At 43.0% G+C, this 25,583-nt stretch overlaps 1 protein-coding gene across 3 annotated transcripts in view; it reads left to right on the top strand.

Moving 5' to 3' along the window:
• Window positions 1-20,498, top strand: part of Uvrag (UV radiation resistance associated) — a 300,747-nt gene extending 280,249 nt beyond the window's left edge. For all 3 annotated transcript variants that reach the window (XM_090348443.1, XM_090348440.1, XM_090348441.1), the window contains one exon: window positions 18,617-20,498. In XM_090348443.1, the coding sequence (XP_090204569.1) occupies window positions 18,617-19,319 (703 nt within the window). In that variant the 3' untranslated portion in view covers window positions 19,320-20,498. The remainder of the gene's footprint in view (window positions 1-18,616) is intronic.
• The last annotated feature ends 5,085 nt before the right edge of the window (window positions 20,499-25,583 follow it).

Raw genomic sequence — 25,583 nt, forward strand, 5'->3', positions numbered from 1 at the left:
ACAGAAAAGACTATGATAAAAGTCTTGTAACAGGGATGGGGATGTGGCTTCATGCTTGCCTCGCATGCATGAAACCCTGGGTTTGATTTCCCAGTACCACATACACAGAAGAAACTGGAAGTGATGCCATGGCTTTGCTTGCCTTGAGCAAAAGCTCAGGGATAGTGCCCAGGCCCTGAGTTTAAGCCCCAGGATTGGGGGGAAAAAAAGTCCTTATTACAGAATGGTTTTTTTTCTATTGCAGAATTATTAACCAATGCTAGAAGCATCTTTTTACCCAATTCATCCTAAAATCAACCCTTCTTTGTCTCACACACGTTGTAGCATGAACCCAGTTTTCAGTGTTTTATATCAGTTTTCCCCAAAAAGAAGTCCCCATTTTCTATCCTAGAATCATAAACCTGGTTGAACAGGCAAGCATCACAGTTTTGCAAAAACAGAATTTCAGCTCAGACCCTGTGTTCCTGGGTACTTTGGTTAAAAGTTATCAGAATGCCACTTAAACATTCCATTTTTCTTTTTCAACTGACTTCGAAATGGCCCAAGGCTCAAGTTGACATCCCTATCCAGATCTGCCACTTGTACTGAGTTATGTTCAGGGAAGAATGTACTTGAAAGCTGTTGATGATGGCTGCCACAAGATGATAAGCTCAGTACTGAGTTGAAAAGACAGTGTGTTGTGGTTGCTGTGTGATGGGTCCTCACATCCGGGTCCTGAGACAGTGCCTCAATTATGTTTCCACCACTCTCCCAGCCTGACTCAACTGACCCCTAGACATAACACACACTTCTGACTCATTTCTTCAGTTGATGAGTTCCCAGTACCCAAAACAGCCCACCCCTTCATCTGCCCTATGTAGATGCGTTCTCATTCCAGCCCATGTCTTCCCTCATCTATCCATCCATCCATCCACCCATCTGCTCTCTGGCCAAGTACAATGGCAAGTACAGACACAAAGACATTCCATCTGTGGATCAGGTCTCTTCTGCCTCCAAATCTTAACCTTGAGGCTTGTGGCTTAGTGGTAGACTGCTTGCCTGGCACGCCTGAAGCCCTACATGAAGCAGCTTGAGCTGGGGTATGTCTTACTCATCTCTGTATCTCCAACCTGCCACCAGGGAAGTGAATGACAAAGTCATCAGTTCTCTTATTTTCGTGGAATATATCCCTTGAATTTGCTTTCAAGGAGCTTATAGCCTCAGTATTGAAATAGTAACAAACAAATAATAGAATGTATAAAGTGAGGGGCCGGGAGTTTGGCCTAGTGGTTAAAGTGTTTTCCTAGCATGCATGAAGACCTGGGTTCGATTCCTCGGTACCACATACATAGAAAAAAGTCGGAAGTGGTGCAGAGGCTCAAGTGGTAGAGCTCTAGCCTTGAGAAAGTCCAAGGACAGTGCTCAGGCCCTGAGCTCAAGCCCAGGACTGGTAAAAAAAAAAAAAAAAAAAAAAAAAAAAAGAATGTATAAAGTGAAATAAGGAAGAGGTATGTTATCTCAAGTACTTAGAAGAAGCCCTTTATTTCATAGCATGAGGCCTATGAAATGACATCTTTAAATGGATCTGAAGTACAAGAATGAGGTAGGGTTTGAGGACTCAAGTTTGAAACTATGGCCCAGTCAGAAAGAATGAGACTGTGAATTTGAATACCAACTCCAACACTTAACCGTGTCTGTGACCTCGGGCAGACATGGGCTACCCGCCTTACCCTCTTTACCTATAAAATGAAGATAATAGTGCCAATCTGGTAGTAGTGCCATAAGATTAAGTCTGTAAGTGTATAGCATACCGCCTGGCACTTAGTCATACTTAATAAATGGTAACTATTATTATAAAAATGTCATGAATAAGTGAATCATAGTTGTTACATCTGTTTTTAAAATTAAATCCATTCTTTGTTAGAGGTGTTTAGTTTTTCTTTCAGTTCTATAGTCGTCTTGGAAATAAGTATAAAATACTGGGGCTTGAACTCAGAGCCTTGCACTCTTAATACTTTTTCCACTCAAGGTTGGTACTCTACCACTTGAGAGCTATATCTCCACTTCTGGCTTTTTGCTAGTTATAGATAAAAGTCTCTTGGATTTGTCTGCCCTCATTGGCTTAGGGCCACAGTCATGAGATCTTAGCCTCCTGTGTAGCTAGGATTATAGGTATGAACCACACTGATACGTGGCTTTTGGTAGAGTGCTTGCCTATTATGAAACCTTGGGTTCAATTCCTCAGTACCACATACACAGAAAAAGCCAAAAGTAGTGCTGTGGCTCAAGTGGTAGAGTGCTACTTTTGAGCAAAAGAACCTTAGGGAAAGTGCCTAAGCCCTGAGTTCAAGCTCTCGGGACTAGCAAAAAAAAAAAAAAACAAAAAACTTGGAAAATAATTTAAGAGCGTGAGCACTGAAAGAATCAAAAAAATGCTAACCCTATTGCTTAAAAAACTAGAACAGGGGCCAGGAGCATACCCTAGTGGGAGAGTGTTCACCTAGCATGCACGAAGACCCAGGTTCGATTCCTCGGTACCACATATATAGAAAAAGCTGGAAGTGGTGCTGTGGCTCAAGCAGCAGAGCTCTAGCCTTGAGCAAAAACTGTCCAAGGACAATGCCCAAGCCCTGAGTTCAAGCCCCAGAACTAGCAAAAAGAAAAAAAAAGAACAGGGGAAAGGGAGGCACTGGAATTGGATCAGTAGCCTGAAAAGGTTATTTGCCTATAGTTTTTATCTTCCATGAATAGTTATTTTCTCAAACATATAGTTAAAAAGAAAGTGGGGGGGACGTAGAAGAAGCCAGGTGCTGGTGGCTCACATCTGTAATCCTAGCTACTTAGGAGGCTAAGATCTAAGGATTGAGGTTCAAAGCCAGCCCAGGCACAAAAGAAGTCTGTGAGACTTATCTCCAATTAACCACCAGAAAACTGGAAGTGGAAGTGGTGCTATGGCTCAAAGCTGTATTTCCAAGCCATCTGTTTGGTTTTCTTGGTGGAAATGTTAACTCTTTCCTGATAGCAAAGCTTAAGCTAACAATATCATACAAGGCAGTGTGATGCAGAGGAGGGAACACTAGAGTTTGGAAACAGAAAATGTGAGTTCCTGTTTTAGCTTTATCATGATTTAAAAAATGTTTTTGTGTATCAGTATTTGGGGTATTTTTTTAAACTACTACTGGGTTTTAAAATCAGGGTTTGCATTTAATAGGTAGGTGTTCTAACCCTTGAACTGTGCCTTCAGCCTTCCCCACCCTCCCTTTTTTTTTTCTTTGTTTTTCAGATAGGATCTCTCCTTTCCTGGGCCAGCCTTGGGTTGTGATCCTACCTACACCTCCCTCATAACTGGGATTATATATGTGAGCCTCTACCCTAGCCAAATGTCAGGGGTTTTTTGTTTAGGAAGGTGGAGCGGGTGAGTGGGTGTGGGTGTGTGTTGTTACTGAAGTTTGAACTCAGGACCTTGAAATAGTTCCGCTTTTACAATTAAGGCTAGCACTACCATCTGAGCCATACCCCCACTTCTGGCTTTTTTGCTGGTTAATTGAAGAAAAGAATTTTATGGACTTGCTTACCTGGCCTGCCTTGAACCAGAATCCTCAGATTGCAGCCTCCAAAGTAGCTAGGATTATAGATGAGAGCCACCAGTGTACCACAAGTATTAGTTTTTTTAAGTGAAGTTAATAGACATCAGTCCTGTTTCCCAAGCACAGCTGTAGAGAACATGGTTTATAAACTGAAAAGAATATACATTGTATTATTATTAAGCATTATTCATGCATTTGGCAACTCCTTGTCTCCTGTGCATATAGTACTATTCAAGAGACAGGGGAGATTCAAATGTATAAGATTTCCCTGCCTTTGGCTAGTAGACAGTTGTTTAGTTTCTTATCTAAAGGAACAGATAAAACAAACATTTTCAAGAGATGTTTTGAAGGACATAACTGGCAAAAATATTCCTATGTAGTGTTCATTGTCTGTGCCCGAGACCCACCTTCAGTGGGCAAGTCTGTCACAGTGCAGGAGGCCATCAAAAGACCAGACATTGAATGGGCCTCAGTGCCAAGCAGGGGCTGAGTGCTGAGGAGATCCCCTGGCCATCTCAGTGTGCTAGAACATTCCTCCAGACCTGTGCGGTACAGTGGACAGAACTGTTTGTTGCATACTGGTCCTGAGAAGCCCCTCTGCAATAGGAGCAGTGGGAGGGGCCTCCCACCCCAGTGCTGGAATCTCCATGCTGTGCCCTGCTGCTCCTCTCTGGATCTCATCTCCCTTTCAGTTTGGAAATAGAGAGGCTCAAACTCATCAGCTTCGAGTAAACATACAAAGTACCTAAGAGTTTAGAAAAGTGGTTTTCCGTAATTTGAGAATAATGAAAAGCCTAAAATAAATGAGTCAGTCTCCATTCCTTAAAATCACAGCAAAGACGGAATAGTAATAAAAATAAGTAATATTAAAAAGCTTCCAAAAGTGCCACTTTTTAAAAAATCAGTCTTCCTTTTTCCCTTCCCTCCGTCATGCTGCTGAATGCAGAACTGAATCCTGGCAGGTGGCCTCTGAGGGACTTAAAAAAACAAGTCTTTCTGCTGATAGGCTTTTTAACTGAGGTCACATGACATTGTCTTTGAAGTCTCAAGGGCTTTAGGCTGGCATCTCTAATTCAGAAGTGCAGCCTAGTGAAAAGTAAATGAAAAAGAAAGTTTTATTGGAGTTACTTACTCTAAGATACCTGTTTTAGAAGGAACCTTGACAAGCCATTTTCTTGCCTCTAGACAGGAACACACAAGGCATATGGGTATCTGTAGTATTTTAAAAGACCTTGGGGGGACCAGGTTTCTTCCATAATTCATTCCAGACTTTAAACACCCTCCCTTCAGGAAATTCTTCCCTATATTTAACTTATAGGCCCCCTCCTGCGGTTAACACCCATTTCCTCTTTCTCTGTCTTCAGCCAGGATGGAGAACAGCTGTCCAACATCCTTTTGTGCACTAACCTTCCACCAGTGACAGGGGGTCATTTGGGTATCACTGGCCACTTCTCCTTCCCGCCTGTAAGCAAGTCTTAGAGCCAAACCCAGATCTTTCCTTTCTGCATCATCTTTATTTCTCCTTTTGATTATAAAATAATGCAATGAATAAAATTGGGAAGTTATAAAAATATGCAAAAGAGAGTCAGCCGGGTTCTGGTAGCTCACGCTTGTAGTCCTTGTTACTCAGAAGTCTGAGATCTGAGAGTCACAGTTCAGAGCCAGCCTGGTCGGGAATGATTCTGAGACTTTTAGCTCCATTTGAGCACCAAACAGCCAGAAGTCAAGCTGTAGCTCAGGCAGTGGAGCACCAGCTTTGAGCAAAAAAAAAAAACCTCAAGAACATTGCCCAGACCAGAAAGGAAAAAAAAAAAAAAGCAAACTAGGTAAGGGTGGGGAGAACACTGGGCTTGAAATCTAGAGACAAAATCCTCTGTGATCTAAGCCAGATGATTTTTTTGTTTGTTTTGTTTTCTTCAGTCATGGGTTTGAACTCAGGGACTGGTAACTGCCTCTGAGCTTTTCTGCTCCAGACCGGCACTCTACAACTTTGACTCATATCTTCATTTCCAGTTTTCTGGTGGTTAATTGGATGTAAGAATATCATGGGCTTTCCTGTCTGGGCTGGCTTTGAACCATGACCCTCAGATCTCAGCCCCCTGAGTAGGTAGAATTAGAGGTGTGAGCCACCAGCACCCAGCTAGGTATTTCTAATCTAACTAAAATCCAATCCTCTATTCCAGTTCTATTAGTGGAAGTATAGTGAATCACATGCACAAATCTGAATTTTCTGATAGTCACATTTTACAAGGCAACAATAAGTAACTTTATTTTAGTAACATTTTTATTTAAACCAAATAAAATCTGGATTGTATATCCAAAATCATATTTTGTCAACATTTTAAAAAATTTTGGCAGGTAGGTCAAAGGGCTTGAACTCAGGGCATGGGTGCTATCCCTAAGCCTGAGTGCTCAAGGCTAGTGGTTACTACTTGAGCTACAACACCACTTCCCATTTTTAAATTATTAATAAGACAACATTCTTTCCTTTTTTTCATAAGAAGCCCTCATTCTGACCTGCCCAGGGAAAAAATGAGAGACCCTGTTCAAAATATAAAGCAAAAAGGGCTGGAGTATGTATGACTCAAGTGGTAGAGTACCTGCCTAGCAAGCATAAGGCCCTGAGTTCAAACCCTACTATCACCCAAAATAAAAAGTAAAATAAATTGCCTTGTGTGCACCTTCACAGTACATAGTGCATACTTGGTTTTTTTCTGCCTATCATCCCATCCTCCGAACCATAAGCCTGGTGAACTATAGAACTCTCGTCATCAACACATGGAACCTGCTCCTGTTCCCTTACACCAGCAGGAAGTCAGGCAGAAGAACCCTTGGTTCTTCTTTCCTTTCTCCTCTTTCCTTTCACCCTGGTGATTCCTGCCTAGTTTTCTTGCTCTGTTTGTCCATAGCTGAATTTCCATAAAAATAGAAGCCTTCATCATCTCTCATCTCTACAACTGTATAGCTCAAAGTCTCCCAGCAGCCACTCTGGTTCTCCCTCCCTTCTGTTTGCTACCTGCAGTCAGAGTTTGCTTTCCAAAATCAATCAATATATGTCTTCCTTCCTCCTCCCACCCCCAACCAACACACCTACATGTAGGACAGATACACTGCTTTGGAGTCTCCAGTAAGGATGGAGGATCAGACAGGACATTAGGAGCAGGTGGCATAACAAAATTTTTCATCTCAAAGCCTGGATGCAGAAAAGAGAAAGGGGAAGGGATCAGGGCCTACTAAACAGTTCAGGGGCATACTTCCAATGACCCAAGACCTCCCACTAATCCCCATATCCCAAAGATTCTCCCACCTCCCTATCGTGCCCAGCTGTTAACCAAGTCTTTAACATCTGTGGGGCATTTCAAATCCACACCATACCTCACTTTCTATTTAAAGATGAAAAAATCTAAACATGGCCTATGGACTGTTGCATGTTCTTGACTTTGTTTTCCTCTCCTGCATCATCTGCCATTCAACAAGCTACTCTTCACTCACTGCCCTTTTAGGTCCCCAACCATCATTCTTCCTGACAGCATCTTGTCATCTCCTGTTTTTCTGCTAGAAAATAATCTCATACCACCCTGTCCTTTATCCAGTGAAGAACCTTAACTCTCCTTCCTAACATTAACCTTGTCTGGTCCAGCCTTCCATTGCAGGCTCTTAGCCCCAGCCCTCTCCTGTGTGGTGTGTCTAGTAGTTGGTTTACATTTGTGTCTGGGGTTTTGTGACGCATGTCTGCCCACCCCACACACAGTAAGCTTCATGAAGCTTTTCCATCATATCCCCAGAGTCTAGTACAGCACCTGAAGCATGATACATCCTTAAAGAAGGGAGCCAGTCGATTAATTTGTAAATGTCCTGTCACTGTCTTATGCGGTGCCTCTTTTAGTAGTATGGAGAAACGCCAAAAGTGTCGCTAGGTCTCTCAGGAGAAGAGACCCAGTCTGGGACATATCAGTGGCTAAACCATCTCAGTGGCTCACTGGCAACTTGGGCACTCCTGTGCCTAACCACAGTGTCTCTGAAAAAGGCAGTGGTAGCACCATTATTTTTCCTTTAAAACAACAAACTGAAGTCCCATAGTTTTGGCTCATGTCAGAGTTTATTAGAGATTTGATGGTAGCTGAGCTTTAGCAGCATCTTTCAAAGACTTCATTTCACAGTTTCTGTCATTGGCCTCAGGAGCCTCACGCTTCCTTTAGCTCCCTTCCAAGTCAAGTTTTAAAATTCCTAAAGCATTCTCTGACCAAGGTTTTAATTTCCCTGTTGAGTTCTTTCTGGGTCTAGGTTCTGTGAGATCGCTATTTCTCTGGTTTCCCTGGCAGAGGTAGAGCTTTCTATTTTTCTAGTTTTCAGCATAAACAATTTATTATTCCCTAGTCCCCCGTGCTGTCCAGACACTGCAAGGGGTCCCCAGGTAACCTTCCTGGCATCGCTTCCCTCATTCTCCCGTGTCCTCTGTACGATGATGTTGCTCACGTGCAGTATAAATGACATCAAGATGGGCTATGTCTGTTTCTACAGACCATTTTATAGTCCTCATAATGTTGGTTGCCTGACTATAATTTCACTACATTCGTTTGTATGATGATTTCTCAAAGTGAAAGCTGATGGGTGACGTGTTGACTTGACCCCTCCCACGACCTCTCCTTGGCCCCTGAGAGATCACTGTATGTTCCCTATCCAGGGCGCTCTGCCTAGAAGCTGAGCTGGTTCTGATGGAGCCTCCGCTGGAGGTGCACCCTCATCCTCGGGTCCTGCCTGACCTGTGCTTCTCTAAGCTGGTCCCCGATGTCCGTGGCTGTGGGACCCTGTGTCCAGGCCCACGTCAGCATCACATCCCTGGGGAGCTGATCTCCTTAGCTTATTTATTTTGTCCTCCGCCTGTGGAACTTCCTTGTTCACAGACTCATCTCTCCATCACTAGTCAGTTTAAATAAAATCTAAAGGTTCCCTTGTTACACCTTTTTATGTACTCTTGTTTTTATTCAGTGAGACTTTGGCAAGAGACCTTCCAAACCAAACTCGGGAAAGGTGACCACTGCCTCTGCTTTGGGCACCAAGATTATTTCTATTTTTATTTTGTTTCCGAGAGCTTTTGTTAACATCCAGGGCAAAGATTAAGCACTTGTCCTTATCTGTCAATGGTGAGAGGTCTTTAGATCACCTGCCTGTGGCCAGGAGATACTTGCCTCAAACTATTAACCCCAGCTACCTCCTGGGAGATAAGCTCTGTTAACTTTGGCTTTTCTAAAAGGCAGCTCAGTGCTTCCATTTAATCTGAGAGAGGGAAAGGAGGAAGATAAAACCCCTCCCCTTTGCTGCATTTTGAAAAGGGATAGTAGCCTAATTTATGGGGGTTGTTTTTTGAAAAAACTAACTTTATGTCATAATTTCTTAACTGCCAAGAGACGTAATTCTAGTTCAGCTATGCCTTGGCAACCTCCCTTTGGCACTCTGTACAGCCCTGTCATTACTCTGCATTATTTAAGCAGTAATCTTTAAGAAGGTGAGAAACTATTATTGCTTTTTAGCTCAGTTGACATGATATTGGCGCGGGGTAGTGCCTAGAGCTTCAAACATTCCTGATGGCTGTACACCAACCTAAACACCTCCGGGTAGAGGCCTCACTGCCATGAGGTCATGGATTGCTACAAGAGAGAGAAAGAAGATCAGATGTTGTTTAATTTTTTTTTTTTACTTCATTTTAAGTATTCCTATTCCACTGAGTTGTAGCTGTAGATTTTGGCACCGATCCAGACCATCAAGATTTAGTGTTTTGACCAGCTGTGATCTAGTGAGGTCCTCAGAGGAAATCCTCTGAAGGGAGGAGTCTGTGAACTGTGCAGTATGCGCAGGCCCTGCCCACAAAATAAACCCAAAGGAATCAGAAAGAATCTGTAGGAGATGGGTTTTTAAACTATCTCCACTTCAAGAACTCCTTTGTCTCCCCCACCCCATACTGGGGCTAAAACTCAGGGTCTTAGCTTTTTCACTGAAGGCTGGTGCTCTACCACTTGAACCACAGTTTCATTTCCAGTTTTTTGCTGGTTAACTAGAGATGAGTCTCATGGACTTTCCTACCTGCCCTGGCTTCAAACCACTATCTTTAGATAGCAACTTCCTGAGTAGCTAAGATTGCAGCACCTTACATCAACTCTTTTGATATGGTGAATCTTTGCAATTTGTGCCTATTTCATTTTTTTGGTAGAGTTTCTTTCTGGTCATAATTGATGTCCAGAGTGTCTGAAAGCATTAAAAATCCTGTGATGTCAAAAAAGTCAGACAAACATAACATAGGCAGGAAGAGAAAAAAAAGTTCCAATCCACTGAACCTTAACAGTGTTTTGTTTGTTTGTTTTGCCAGTCCTGGGCAAACTCAGGGCCTAAGCACTATCCTTGGGCTTTCTCAAGGCTAGAACTCTACCACTAGAGCCACAACACCTCTTTTGGCTTTTTCTGTGAATGTGGTACTGAGGAGTTGAACCAGGGCTTCCTGCATGCTAAGCGAACATTCTACCACTAGGCCACACTCCCAGCCCCTTCAACAGTGTTTGACCTCATCCTTCCCTCAACAGATATAGCTTTGATGGCTTCAAAAACGTTAAAGGCCCTTGGGATCGGACCAAAGAAGGAGGGTAACCTCTGTTGGATTGGTTCCATCACAGCTTTAAAGTACCTAGTTGCTTTGTGACCTTGGGCAAGTTACCTACTCTCTGCTCATGTGTGGCATGGTTTGTTTATGCTACTTCATAGTTGTGTTAGGATTTCTAATCTGGCTAACTAAAATTAAATGTGACTAGGCATTTAAAACTGTTGACAGGATGCTTACTTCAAAAATGTCTCATGAATAATAATTTATGGACCTAATGCTTGTGTTAAGAATTTTACTTATCCATTTCATTTAATCCTGAGATAGATAGCTGTTACACAATGTGCCCATTTTACAGGAGGCCCAGAGCACTGTGCCTCACTAGTGACCCGTGTTCCCCAGGTCTCCCAGGGGTGCAGCTGCCTGTGGAGAACATCGCCTGTCCTTTCTTATTTTCTACTTCAGGCACAAAAACAAAGAGACAAAGAAGAGGTGGTGGGTAAAAATGGTAGAATGAACTGGTTCACTTCTTGGGTCAACTTCCTGGTAAAGAGTTTCATGGTTCTGGGAGTACTGACCATGATTCTCCATCATTTAGGTCATTTTAGAGAAGGTCCCTCTCTTATAAAAAGTCTCTGGAGCTAAATTCATAGACAAAGAAAATGATGCATCAGGGATCTGGGGATGATTGGAGTACCCTAAAGGATACATTTCTGCAATTGTATGCCTTGGAAGTTCTTGTAGTCCCTAAGTAGCTGGTAGATCAGATCATTTTACAAGGGAGCATTTTGAACATTTCTTCTTTATTCAAAGCTTTCCCCACCTCATACCCTCAAGGAAAAACTAAATGTCCATTCACAGAGGGCAGAATAAATTGATTCAAACTTTTTCTGTAGTATTCTTTGACCTTTGCTTTTTTACTTTCATTCATTCATTCATTCATTCATTGGCTTGAGGCTTGAACTCAGGGCCTAGGCGCTAACCCTGTACTTTGTTTGCTCAAGGCTAGTGCTCTACCACCACTCTTGAGTCACAGCACCACTTTGGGTTTTCTTGCAGTTAATTGGAAATACAAGTTTCAAAGACTTTCTTGATCCTCAGATCTCAGCCTCCTGAGTAGCTAGGATCACAGGCGTGATCCTCCAACATCCAGCTCCTTTATTCTTTATTTACTTCTTGCATTCGCTCCTAAAGATACAGGTGGTGGCAAGTGTCCTGTTCCTGCTTGGAGAAGAGGACTGGTGGGAAGGAATGGAAGGAGGGCTAGATTCTGCTCTGTCACTGTGGCTGTGCAGATATGAGGGTCCTTGAGCCTCAGTCCGCCTTTCTGTGAAATAAGGATAATACATTTGAAATTGTGAAAGCCCACAAGTGCCAATCACAGTTCTGATTACTACTGCCATTTAGTGTATATGCCAGGGAAGTGGCACTGTGGCTCACAGTGGTAGAGAGCTAGCCTTGAGCAAAGTAGCTCAGGGATAGTGCCCAGGCCCTGAATTCAAGCCCAGGAACTGACCAAAAAAAAAAGTAATGTATATACAAGGCATTCTGCCAAAGATTTGAAGTACAATACTGTATTTAATCCTAACCATAGTCCAGTGATCTATTATGCAAAGGAGAAAACCACCACAGTCATATAACCAATAAATGCAGAAGTAACTTCACATACATGTAACACCCTTTCTCCAGAACTCTTTAGGTAGAAATGAAAAGGTAACTTAGTATAATAAATAAGGGCTTGCAGAATGAGAAAGAAGTTAATCGTCCTGATTGAGAGAGCTCAGGAAAAAAAAAAAACAAAAACAAACTTGATCTAAAGGAAGCCAAATCTTAGCCAGAGTGTTCTGCTGGACTCCTATCACCCCCCACCCCACTCCCCCAGCTATTCTTCTTCTCCCCGTCATGACTTTAGCAAGTGCTTTTTACCTACAGCAAAAGTTTACCTTTGAGTCAGGTAATGGTCCCTGATAAGGTTCAGTTATTCCCCCTGTCTGTGCCTTATTTCACTAAGCTGTAGCCTACTAAATCTACAGTTCTGGTATCTGTGGCCTGTTGTTTTTAATGAATTTCCTTTCATTGTAGCATTGAACCCCAGTAGCAGGTTTCCATCTTTGGGCTCCTCCAAGCTGGAAGACATCCACCCAGGCAAATGGCTGAGGAGAGAGAGGTGTGCAATCTTGGACCTTCAGTCCAGCTCTGCACCTAAACCTAGAGCCTCAGAACAGAGGGCTTGACAAGCATGGAGAGTAATGCAGAGCAACCATTTGAGAATTATTCACCTCTCCCTTGCCCTCTCCCTCACCCTTCCCCCCTCCCTCCTTCCTCTCCCTGCCCCTCCTTCTTCTTTATGTATGGTAGATTGATCCCAAGGCCTTACCCTTGTTTAGCACACTCTGCCACTCAGCCACAGTTTTACTGAGCTGCCTTCCCAGGCCCTGGAGTTGGTTTTAATGTGCTCATTTGATAAATAGGTGACATTTCAAAAGTTGTAATTGGTGAATATGAATTTCAAGCCCTTTGTTGATAAAATTATAAAACAATATTGTAAAGGATAAAAGAAGGCATAAAACCTGGGTACTTCTTTTTTATCTCTATGGCCTTTTTGTTGTTGTTTTTGTTTGTTTCATTGAGCCTCGTATCTCAGCCTCCTGAGTAGCTAGGATTACAGGCACTGGCAGCCAGCTCAGATTGTGTGTGTGTGTGTGTGTGTGTGTGTGTGTGTGTGTGTGTGCGCGTGCGCGCCATTTGTGGGACTTGAACTCTTGGCCTGGGCATTGTCCCTAAGCTCTTCAGCTCAGGGCTACCACCCTACCCCTTGAGCCACAGCACCACTTCAGGTTTTCTGATCGTTAGTTGGAGATAAGAGTCTCAGGGACTTTAGTGCCCCAGCTGGCTTTGAACCTCGATCTTCAGATCTCAGCCTCCTGAGTAGCTAGGATTATAGGCATGAGCCACCATGCCCAGCCCAACTCAGATTTTTAATGAGTTGTGTTTGTTTTGTGTTGTTGTTTGAGATAGGGTCTCACTATGTAACCCAGGCCTTGCATTTCTGAACAATTTTCCTCAACCTCCCAAATGCTGGGATTACAAGCATATACTCCCAGTCTTTTAAGCAATCATATAAAAAGTACTCTTTTAAATTTTTGGGTTTTTTTTTCTTTTTTGCCAGTTTGGGGCTTTAGCTCAAGGCCCGAGCACTGTCCTTGGATTTTTCTCAAGGCTAGAACTCTACCACTTGAGCCTCAGCACCACTTCTGGCTTTTTCTAAGTATGTGGTACCAAGGAACCCGAGTCTTGGTGCATGCTAGGAAGCACTCTACCACTAGGCCAAACTCCCAGCCCCTCTTTTAAATTTTTAACTTATACTAAAACATGTAATGAAAAGATTTTCAGAACCTACCTTCTGTTAAACATGAAAACCTAGATTATTTTATTTAAATTTATGCATTGTTTTTATAGAGATATTCATAGCAGTTAGTTTTTTAGTAATAAAAGTTCAAAAGTATCAAATCCATTTTTAACAAATAAGGAAATAATTAAGTAAATTATGATATTCCACTCAGTAGAACAGCCACTTAAAATTACGTTTACCCAGAGATTTTAATAACCTACAACAGCAGAACACAGAATTACATATATAAACTACAAACACACATAGGTACATAAAAGCAAAGCATAAAAGAAAAATTTCCAAAGTTTTAATAATAATAGTTTGATGAGTAATAGACTTGTTGTGGTTTTTATCTTTTTATATAGTTTACTTTTTTTTAAGTTTTTCTGTGAGTATAAATATTATAATAATTAAAGATGCATGTGTGTTTATAATATATATGTCTTTAATGTAACCGTTACAATCCTTCAGCTGTTTAGGGCTCAGCTATTTAAAAAAATCTGGAATATAGCTAAGATCTTGGAAGTGATTTAATTTAAACAAATCAGTTCTGAACAGCCCAAACCAATGCTACAAAGCTCATCAAATACAGCCTGCTATCCCAAAGACCTCCTGTAGTTTACTGCCCAGAGCACACCATAAATCCTCTTAGGCCCATCACGTGCTCCCTGCCTGTGTTTACCCTGCACTCAGTTCCCCAGACATAAGCTTCGGAAGGTCAGAGAAGACACTGTACTCAGGAGCCCCAAAATTACCACACCAAACCCCACAGTATGAGGGGACACAGAAAACGTGGGTCTTGAGAGTCGATGGCCCTGAAATCGTGCACACCCTTTATTGAGACATCACTTAGTGATCCACATTTGTTTCTGTGGTCTGAAGTTAAGTAAGAAACTGGGGGAGGAAAGGGTGTTCAGCTTTTTTTAACTATAAGAGACTTTCATTTTTTAAAAAAATTATGCTTTATTTCACATAGTGAAAAATGAGAGGAAAGACTGAGAAAAAGGTAAAGATTAGGGCCAGGAGTATGGCCTAGTGGTAGAGTGCTTGCCTGGCATGCACAAATCCTTGGTATCACATACTAAGCAAAAGCTGGAAGTGGTGCTGTGGCTCAAGTGGTAGAGCTCTATCCTTGAGAAAGCCCATGGACGGTGCTAGAAACTTTGTAGTCCTTTATCAAAAACATATTTTTTTGAGGCAGGCTCTTACTGTGCTAAGTCAGATAACTTTCTTTTGGAACAATGTCACCCTTCCCTCTCCAGGTTTTTCACTCCCATCCCCACCCTCAAGTTGTATAGTTCATTTTTGACGTAATATCCAGTGAGTACCACTGTTGGATTTGTTCAGCCTTTGCTCCTCCATTTCAGTTATCCCTGCTTACCCTCCCAAGACAAGCAAACAGGTCAAAAAGAAAAAATCTAAAGGAAAAACCTCTTGTTTCCACTCTATCACTTGAGCCATAGCTCCCCTTCCAGTATTGTGGGGTTAATTGGAGATAAGAGCCTGGGCTGGCCACAAACGGTGATCCTCAGATGTCCAACTCTTGAATTGCTAGGATCACAGGTACCCAGCCTTACCATTCTTAAGAGAATGTTTTACTGATAATTTTACAGTTTGTTTCCAGTAGTAATACACCTGATTTCTCACAAAAACCCAAGAGATTCAGGGAAAAAGTCACAAAATCAGGATGTTAGAAAATACACACACCACTGGGCATTGGTGGCTGGCTTGTGCCTAAAATCCTGGCTACTCAAGAGGTGAAATCTGAGGATCACAGTTGAAAGTCAGCCGGAAAAGAAAAGTCCTGTAAGCCTTTTATCTCCAATTACCCACCCCTAAAAATAGAAGTAACCGGAAGTGGAGCCATGGCTCGAACTGGCTCCAAATAGTAGAAGGTAGAATGGAAGCGTTGAGCTTAGCTCTAAGTGTACAGAATATCTTCTGCAGTGCCAGAAACACTGATGCTCAGGAAAATGGTGTTCTCTTCCTATTGTAGTTGATGAGGAGACAGATGTCACACTTTCTTACTTTTCTGTTATATATATAGTTAGAGAAGCCAGGCACTGTTACTTCACCCCTATAATCCTAGCTGCTCCGAAGGCTAAGATCTGAGGACTTCAGCTCTACGCCAGCTCAGCTAGGAAAGTCTGAAAGTTTTGTCTCCAATTAACCTGTAAAAACAAAAAGCTTATAGTGAAGGTTTGGCTCAAGTGATAGAGCATCTTCCTTGAACAAAAAAGCCAAATGGGAATTTGAAGCCAAGTTTAAGCCCCAGTTCTGGTGCTCACATGTGTGGGAATGCACACGTGCACGTGCGTGCGCGCGCGCACACACACACACACACACACACACACACACACACACACACACACACACACACACACACGGAGACTTGAAAATAGGGTTATAAAGAAGACCCCTGTTCCTCTGGTGTCATAAGCCCCCTAGGTGTGTTGGGTCTCATCCTAGTGGCTGGCTGCCTTGTGTCCACCCATTGGGGAGCCCTGCCGAGAAGAGCAGGAAGGGAAGTGGGAAGCATCAGGCTTCCATCTTTTACCACCAGAAGCGGTGATACACCCGGCCGATTCTGCGTCCCACCATCCTCCTCCGGCTTTCAGGCTGGTGTACCAGTTTCCCAGTGGCCCTGGCTGTGTGTACGGCACAGGTAGTTGTGGGTGGGGCTGTGCTGTGATTTGGTGTGTTCACCCAGTCAGCCTGCAGAATCGTTCAGGCAAGGAGACAGAAAACACGGTCGGCAAAATGTGCAGCCGACCCAGTTACTATGAGCTTTGACCACACAGTACCCGAAAACCTAGATTATGGCCAACAGAGGTTGTTCTGTTTTCTTTGGTTTGGAGCAGGAAAAACATCAATTTACTGGTCTACTTGCCCAGTTTGATCTGCACCCCAGAGACGCCCCCTAATTATGAAATCTCTCCTGGCACGGATACTTAAGAGTCAAGCAAGGACCTGTGGCAGCCTATGAAGCCTCCTGGTGCTTTTTCTCCAGGAGAAGAGCACTTTATGTGTTATTTGAGACCACAGGTAGAATCCAGCTCAGAAAAACATCAAAGGAAAAGACCTAGGTCTGGGGCTGTAGGTATCTATGGTCACAGATAGAATGGATCCTCCATTTCTTCATCAGGGCACTTACAGAAGCTGTAATTTGAAAATGTGTCATTGGAGCTATTAGGACTATTTTTGTAATATTATTTGTTTTTTTAAGTCTTTAATACGTGTATGGGCAGTGCTGGGATTTGAACTCGGGGCCTCCTGACAGTTTTGTAGACTGAGGCAAGACCTGCTCTGTTTTCCATCTTTCTGTTCTCCCCACAGCCTAGCATAAGAAGTTCTAGGTGTGTATCATTTCAAGTCCTACCTCGATTTGCTCTTTTACCAGCCACTTCTCACTCTGGTTTCTTCCTGTTTAAAACAAGTCACCCCCCTGTGCCTCTCAACCCAGTCTTCATACAGTTGTATTAAAGCTAATTTCATCTGCAAATGGTAACATCTACAACACTCTGGAGGTAGCTTAACTAACATAGTACATAATGTAACCATCATTTCCCAGGTCTTTACACTCTTATTTCTATTAACTGATTATTATTTATTATTTCCAACTTCACTGTTTTGTTTTGTTTTTTTTTTTTTGCCAGTTCAGGGCTTGAGCTCAGGGCCTGAGCACTGTCCTTGGATTTTCTCAAGGCTAGAGCTCTACCACTTGAGCCTCAGCACCACTTCTGGCTTTTTTCTATGTATGTGGTACCGAGAATCGAACCCGGGTCTTCATGCATGCTAGGCAAGCACTTTAACCACTAGGCCAAACTCCTGGCCGCAACTTCACTGTTTTGATGGGATTTTTCTAAGGACCAAGTGAAAGGATGTTTGTGAAATGACTTGAGAACCTATAAAGCTTTGTCTAGCTGAACAATGATTATTATTGCTGGCTCAAAGAAATCTTCCTGAGAAGTAACTCAGGCTCGAAAGAAGACACCGAGGATTCAGTATTGTAAAACATGTGTGGCTAGTCTCGTAAAAGAGAAGACATTTCCCAAATTAATTTTTCTTTTTTCCTTTTCTTTTTTCTTTTTTTTCTGGTCCTGGAGCCTGAACTCAAGGCCTGAGCACTGTCCTTGGACTTTCTCAAGGCTAGAGCTCTACCACTTGAGCCACAGCACCACTTCCGGCTTTTCTATGTATGTGATTCCAAGGAATTGAACCCTGATCTTCGTGCATGCTAGGCAAGAACTCTACCACTAGGTCAAACTCCCAGCCCCCCAAATTAATTTTTCTTAAAAACAAAATCCCTCTTGATGCTCTCTCTCTTGCCTGTTTTCTAATGCGGGATGATTGACATTTGGGGGGGTTAAAAAGGCTGGTCACCAGTCAGAGGGCCTCCCTGAGTTACCGTATGTGAGTCACTGAACTACTCCACCGAATAAGGTGACTGCTTTTGAAGATAAAATATAGGTGGACTATTAAAAACAAGAACCCTAGGGCTAGGATCATGGCCTAGTAGTAGAGTGCCTGCATAGCATACACAAAACCGTGGATTCAATTCCTTGGTACCACATATAGAGAAAAAGCCAAAAGTGGCACTGTGGCTCAAGTGGCAGAGTGCTAGCCTTGAGAAAGCCCAAGGACTGTGCCCAGGCCCCAAGTTCAAGTCCCAGGACTGGCAAAAAAGAAAAAAAGACACTCATAACCCTGCAGACATCTATGAGGTTGACAGTATCTTCAGTTGTGTTTTCATTTCCAGATCTAGTCCGTCCAGTTCTGTGAGCTCTTTCCCAGGTGCTGCACCCCATTTTGTACTGGGGTTTTCTTTTAAGTGTACTGATACATCTGCACCCTTCCTGAAGGAAGCTCTGAAGGTTGGGCCCAGCTTCATGCTTCCTGCCCATGCTTGCACGCATTCATTGTAATAAATGCTAGGATCGGTGATCATCTGATTTTATTATCTCATACCTAAAAGATACTTTTTCCTCTGTTTGGACCAGACTTAGAGTGAGTTCTAAAGCAGAAAGTAACTTCTCGTTATTTGTTGTTGTTTGCTTGTTTGTCTTCTAGCGACAGACATCACACCTCCAATGCAATCCCTGTTCCAAAGAGACAAAGTTCCATCTTTGGGGGGACAGATGTAAACTTCTCTGGGGCGATCCCCTCACCAGACAAAGGACATCGAAAACGGGCCAGCTCAGAGAATGAGAGACTCCAGTACAAAACCCCTCCGCCCAGTTACAACTCAGCGTTAGCACAGCCCAGGACCACCACCCCTCCCAGGAGAGAGTCCGAGAGAAAGATAGCATCACTGTCCTCCTCCTTGGACACCTCCTTGGACTTCTCCAAAGAAAACAAGAAAAAGGGAGTGGATTTGGGTGACGCTTTACATGGAGGAGCTGTGAGCATGGACACTAGCCAAGAACAAAGAGAAGCCCTCTCTGAGCACCCAGCCACAGTAAATGGCACCCTGCCACCCAGTGAGCAGCCTGGCCCCTCCAGTGTCCAGCTTCCTGGCGAGTTTCACCTGGCCTCAGGGGCCGAAGTCTGCTGCGCCGTGGAGCAAGCAGAAGAAATCATGGGGCTGGAAGCTACAGGTTTCACATCGGGCGATCAGCTAGAAGCATTTAACTGCATCCCTGTGGACAGTGCCGTGGCAGTCGAGTGTGACGAGCAAGTTCTGGGAGAATTTGAAGAGTTCTCCCGAAGGATCTATGCACTGAATGAAAATGTATCCAGCTTCCGGCGGCCACGCAGGAGTTCTGATAAATAAAGTGAGCAGGCAAGACAGGAGGGCCGGCGCAGAACCACTGGTTCAGTGAGGATAAAGCTGCACTTACCCTTTTTCATAATTATGATACAAAGTGAATATCAATGGAGGATATTCCTCAGAAAAACTAAGTTTGGGAAGAGCCGAGGGACTCGGGACCATTGTGTATCAGTGGGCCAGAAAAAGTTAGATTTTGCTTTCCAAGGTTTGCTTTTCAGGCCTGATGATTGTTTTAAAGCAAAAGTCACCCCCTAATTGAAAGAGCTTATAGCTCGAGTCACCTTATATGTCTGCTTTTTATTTACACTTCTATGTTATCCTCAGAGGGAAGATAATAATATATAAATAATATAATGAACTATCCTTTCCCATAAGCATTGGCATTCACCATAATTGATAAAAACGTTGGAAAGATGGGATATTCAGGAAAAGCTTGCCACCATTTTCCTAAGTGTCTATGGCCATCCATCAGGTTGATAAATGAGAAGCTAGTAGCACCATTTACCCAGGTCCTCTGCCCCAACCCTTGTTCCCAAACACCACTGTCAAGAAGAGGCCCACTGCCGGCCTGTCTCCCCAGTGGGAGATGGGCTGTGCCTCTTGAAAGCCCAGGATGCCATACTTGCAGGCCTAGAACTGTCATCGGGACATTCCTTCTCTTCTCCTCAGCCAGGACCACCCCCACCTGCCATACCCTTGCTATATCCCTCAAATTGGATGAACTTTCCTCTCATGGATCCAAGAGACTCCCAGTTCCCTTGGGGGCCCAAAGTTTGACATGGGTAGATGCAGTGGGTCAGAACTTACATAAGCTTTCTGGCACCCCGCTCACCAGACAAAAAAGAAAGCTCTGGATATAAATTCCATGTTAATTTATTAAAGTTCAATCTGAAGGAAGGTGTGGTACATGACAGACTATGTATAGTCAGACTACCCACTGCAAAGCAGGTGACATGGGTGAGTTAAGAGACTAGACAAGGCATAGAGTATTGTTGGTATGTGTGCAATTTCATAAGTGTTAAATTATGTTTTTGAAGGCCAATTTGTCATTCCTGCATTTGTTTGCTGTTGCTTTATACATTATGTACCCAAGGACGATGCCTCAGGGTTGCAAGCTCTTTAAGGAAAATGTATCCATATATCCATGTATTGTATAGAAGAATAAAAATTGAGTTTACTTCACTTAGCTTGTTTGGTTTTTTCCTGCGTTGGAATTCTTAACCCTATATTTCTATGTTACAACAGCATGACAGGGCTAGCCTGAACAAAAGCTAACGGTTGCATCTAAGCTAACGCTGTTGACTTGGTTTGCCTTTACAAATCCTGCAGATAACAGCACATATGCTTTACACATGCGCTCTCCCCGTAGCTGTTTGTCCTGCCTGGCAACTTAACAGGACTCTCATAATTATGTCCCTGTGACATTCAAGCATTCCTGGGCTCAGCTTTAATTGATAGCTTCATTGTACAGTGGACTCAGGCAAGTAGTTATCCTGTGCAGAGAGCCCACAAGCCACAACATAGCAGACCCAGCTCACATGCAATTGGAAGCTTTCACTCCATCTGAGGAAAATCATCTTATTTCCACTCAGACATGCAGGTCTGCCTCCCTGAGATCTGCAGCAGAGGCCTGCAGGAGTGTTTTTGCTAGGTCTTGTTAATTCCTTTTAGAGTCTTAACAGGTGGAGCGGAGCAAGTCTCTATCTTAGGTGTGAACATCATGCTATAGTGTTTTCCACTGAAGTAATATCTGAAAAAGAAAATGACATTTGAAGGCCAGTTAGTGTTGCAGAATAGTAGGTAAATCTTGTGATGGGTAATTTTCCCTGATACAAGGGTAGCCTTTAAACTTTATGCGAATGTAAACTACATGCCTGAACCACACAGCGAGCAGGAGGACGGTGTATAAAGAACCCTTGTCATCTCAGGCACCACGCAATGGGTTAGAACCCACAGCTCTGGGTTTCTTGCATTGCTCTCTGCCTTATAGGCTCCCTGATCTGGGCTTCATGGCTTTGTACTCTATAGCTCTTGACTGATCAGATTGCTTAAAAATCATCAGAATTTGCTTTACTTTTGCAATGTCTAATGATGGCTGCATAGAAACACAACATAGGTTTAGGTTTGGGTCTTCATTTACATTTAGTTGATATATGCAGTTCCTGCCATGAGCTGGATCGAAACAAAAGCAACAGAATCCATTTGCCTCTGTGTAAAGTGGCCAAGGCAAAGTATAGGATAATGTCTCTTGCTAATCTTTATAACTAGTCATGTAAATCATTAAAACAAAATTTTCTCGGAAGATACAAGTTGAAATGCAAACTCACTTCTGTCCATTTCTGAGCTGCTAAGTGCTCTTTTGAATGTTCATACAGCTGAGACACTCTTGACAGCCAGCAAATATTAGCAATTGAATATTTGATTATGTTTTCTCTCTCCATTTCCCCTTAACCACTTTAAAAAATTCCAGAGATTTTTTTCCCCTTCAGAATATTAGTTTTGGAAGAGTGTACCCAGCTATATTTTTTTAGTGGTTCTAATGGTGCCCATTTATCCTGACCTAACTGGTTGTTTAAATAATTTTTTAAACCACCACCAATAATAACTGGCATGTGAAACTGATCTTTTGGTAATTGGAAGAAAATTTAGCATCTGTATTTATAAAATAAAATTGATTAGTATTTATTTTGAGAGTTAAAAGTGTATGTTTTTTCCCTGCTGTGTTTGAGCCCTGTCTTCATTGTTTTGAATTTCACACTGAAGCTGGGTGAAGTATGAAAACCTTATTCTCAAACAGTCCGCCATTCTGCATTTATGGAGCACACTGTGTATACAAGAGCATGTCCAGGCACAGGCACATAGGTACATGGGCTGAGCCAATCAAGTCATACAGAGGTTCAGCCTTGCCCTTTGCCCTTTGCCTTTTGCCCTTTGCCCTTTGCCCTTTGCTGCAATGTCTAGTGGGAGCACAGGTATATTAACAATTCCAAGTCAATGTGACCAGTGATGGAGTGTGAACATTGAGAAAGGTTGGTGGGGCTTATGTGGAGGGAAGCATATGGACCCAGAGGCAAGGGGTGAGGGGATGGGGAAGGGTAGGAATGTTTAGAACAGCAGCAGTTCTGGTGCTGGAAGGGATGTGAGCAAGGTAGGAGGAAAATCAATGGGAGGTAGGCTGGGGAAGGGGGCTGTGGCTAAGTATGTTTTCCTAAGTCTTTTTTTCTGTTTAATGCTGATCTTGTGGTTTGAACTCAGGGCCTGCACACTGCCCCTGAGACTTTTTACTCAAGGTTAGCACTTGAGCCACACCTCCACTTCCAGCTCTTTGGTGGTTAATTGGAGATAAGAGCCTCACAGACTTTTTTGTCTGTGCTGGCTTCTAACTACAGTCAACAGATCTTACCCTCCTGAGTAGCTACGGTAGCTTACAAGTGCCTGGCTCCTTTTCCCAGATTTTTAAAGCAGAAGAGCAACTGAGTCTGACCTGAGTCATGAGGCAGATTCTAGTGAGAGTTGCTTGTATCTGGTTATTCTTTCCTCTCTGTTTAGAGCACAGAAGTGCATCAGAGTGTCCCTCTGTTCTCAGGGTGCAGGTTGAGTAAGCCTGCATTTTATTGTCTGTACAGCAGAAAAGTGTCTCCTTAGATCCTCTTCTGAAGTTCCCATAGCAACCCGTCATCTCCCTGCAACTCTAGAAGCATGGCAGAAAGCAGGAGGCTACTTCAGAGTCATGGTAAAGATAGCTGAGAGAATTCATCTTCCACTTCCCTCATGGTGGCCTGAGCACCGCTACTTAACCCTCGGAAGACCCTGTCTCTCTGAATTTGGCTTCTGGTCTGTTACATAGAGATAATACTGTCAACCCCAGAGTTGATGCTTGAGATAAACATTGGAGTGCAATGGGCTGGGAGTTTGGCCTAATGGTAGAGTGCTTGCCTTGCATGCAAAAAGACCCGAGGTTTGATTCCTTGGTACCACATACAGAGAAAAAGCTGGGGATGATGCTTTGGCTCAAGCCCTAGGTCTGGCAAAACACACACACACACACACACACACACACACACACACACACACACACACACACACACAAACCACACATTGGAATGCAAGCACCCTGTGCATAGAAGAAAGTAGTCGTTCAACCAAGATTTCTTATGTGGGAAGTCACTGACATTTTTTTGAATCTATGCTATATACCAACTCATGGGAAACTAAGCTCTAAACTGATGGGATATGTTCTGAGGGATGGGAGAGTGGGGTGGATACAGGACTGTAAGTGGCTGACAACCTAGCTTGCCTGGTGTTCTCACCTTATGCACCTGAAAATGAGCTGTCCCATCCCTTAACTGTTTGCCAGCACAGCTTCTCACTGACTGGTTGCTGAATTAGTGCCCAGAATTCTAGATTTTCATTCAAAGTCAATGGCTTTTTTTCCCCCTTTTTCCTCGTAGTTCATTGAATTACATTTTATAGGTAGACAGCTCAGCCTTGTGGATTTTATTTTTTTTGCATTTTTTATTGTAATTAGTAAAAGGGTTACATGATATTTGCCAGATAGAAGGTGCATTAATTCACATACATGGATACCCTTTCACATGTCTTGGTACCCATTTCCCTCCCCCCCCCCAGACCCCCCACCCGTCTTGGTTTTCCCCCCTTCCCTATCAAATTTCAAATAACCAAATACAAATAAATTCAATATCTCAGATAACAAAGTGAGATACTATAACAATATGAGATAACCAAGGGACAGCCAAGGAGATGAGAGACAACATAGTACATTAAGGACAACAATCATTCGCCATATAACGAATGATTGTTGCCTTGTGGATTTTAAATAAATGAAGAAAAATACATATCTGTGAATTAATTCCACAATGTTTTAGAGATTGGTGATGTCCGCAAGCCAGAATAAGAATGATCATGCAAAGCCAGGTGCGGTGGCTCACACCTGTAATCCTAGTTACTCAGGAGGCTGAGATCTGAGCATCAAGGTTCAAAGCCAGCCCAGGCACTAAAGAACGTAAGAATCTTATCTCTAACCACTAGAAAACTGAAGTGGTGCTGTGACTAAAGGGGTAGAGTGGTAGCCTTGATGCACCAAAGGGAAAAAAAATGACCATACATGTAGACAAAAATGAAAACAACAGCCAGGTACTGGTAACCTGTGCATACAATCCTAGTTACTCAGAAGATTGAAGTCTGGATTGAGGTTCAACAAAGCAGAAAGGTTCACGAGACTCCATCTCCAAATTAGCCAACAAAAAGCATTGCTGGAGCTATGGCTCAAGTGGTAGAGCTCCACTGAGCAAATACATAGAGCAAGACCCTAACTTCAAATCCCAGGACCTGAAAAAAGACAGTCAATTGGTAAAGTAGCTATAGATAAGCCCAGGCAAAAAATTAGAAGAGGAGTGATGGCTAACTCACAGCCTTCTCACTACTGGGTATAAACCAATGTGTTATAAGGAGCTTTGGGCCTCCATTATATTATAGCAACAATTCAAAGAGGTAAAATACTGGATAACCTGACTCGGACACTGATAGGAGCCTTCAGAAAGGTAACAGCCAGAGGCCTGAGGGAGACGCCCACAGCCTGACAGAACAGCACGTCAGGAGGTCTCACACCCAGTACACTTAGCTATGTGAGCCAAGCAAGGCATTTGCCTGCTTGGAAGACTCCTCTATAAAACCACAGTGGCTTCTTGCGCAGGATTCCTTTCAGCCTGGACAGAGGCTCCTCTTGCCTTAAGTGTGAATTTGTATTCATTCTGCAGAACCTGCCTCTCGCTGCTTGGGGTCCAGCAGAAGAGCACTGAGTTGCTCTTCTCCTTGCTCTAATTAACTGACAGCTAGCTTATGAGCAGGGTTTGCAGTACCAGAACCGACACCACTCTACCACTTTCTCAAAATCCTTGAGACAAAGACTCGTGAACTATTAACAAAATTTAAGAAAACAGCTTTTAAAACTTCAGGCCAGAAGTGTAATTCAGAGTGAAGCACCTGCTTGGCTTAGCATGCATGATGCCCTGGGTGGATTCTAAGCACCGAAAAGAAAAGGGAAAAAAATCAGTCTATAGGTACTATGTCTTATTTCTGAAGATGAGAACCCCGTCATCAGAAAAGTGTTACATCACCCAAGCACAGTGACTCATGCCAGTGGCCCAGACATAAAGACAAGACCCTATTCAAACAACAACCAAAACAAGGACTGGGAGTGTGGCTCAAGTGGTAAGAGTATTAACCTAGTCAGCACAAAGTCCTTTG

The sequence above is a fragment of the Megascapheus bottae genome, chromosome 16, assembly GCF_031878675.1.
Source record: "Megascapheus bottae isolate mThoBot1 chromosome 16, mThoBot2.hap1, whole genome shotgun sequence".
Taxonomy (NCBI): Eukaryota; Metazoa; Chordata; class Mammalia; order Rodentia; family Geomyidae; genus Megascapheus; species Megascapheus bottae.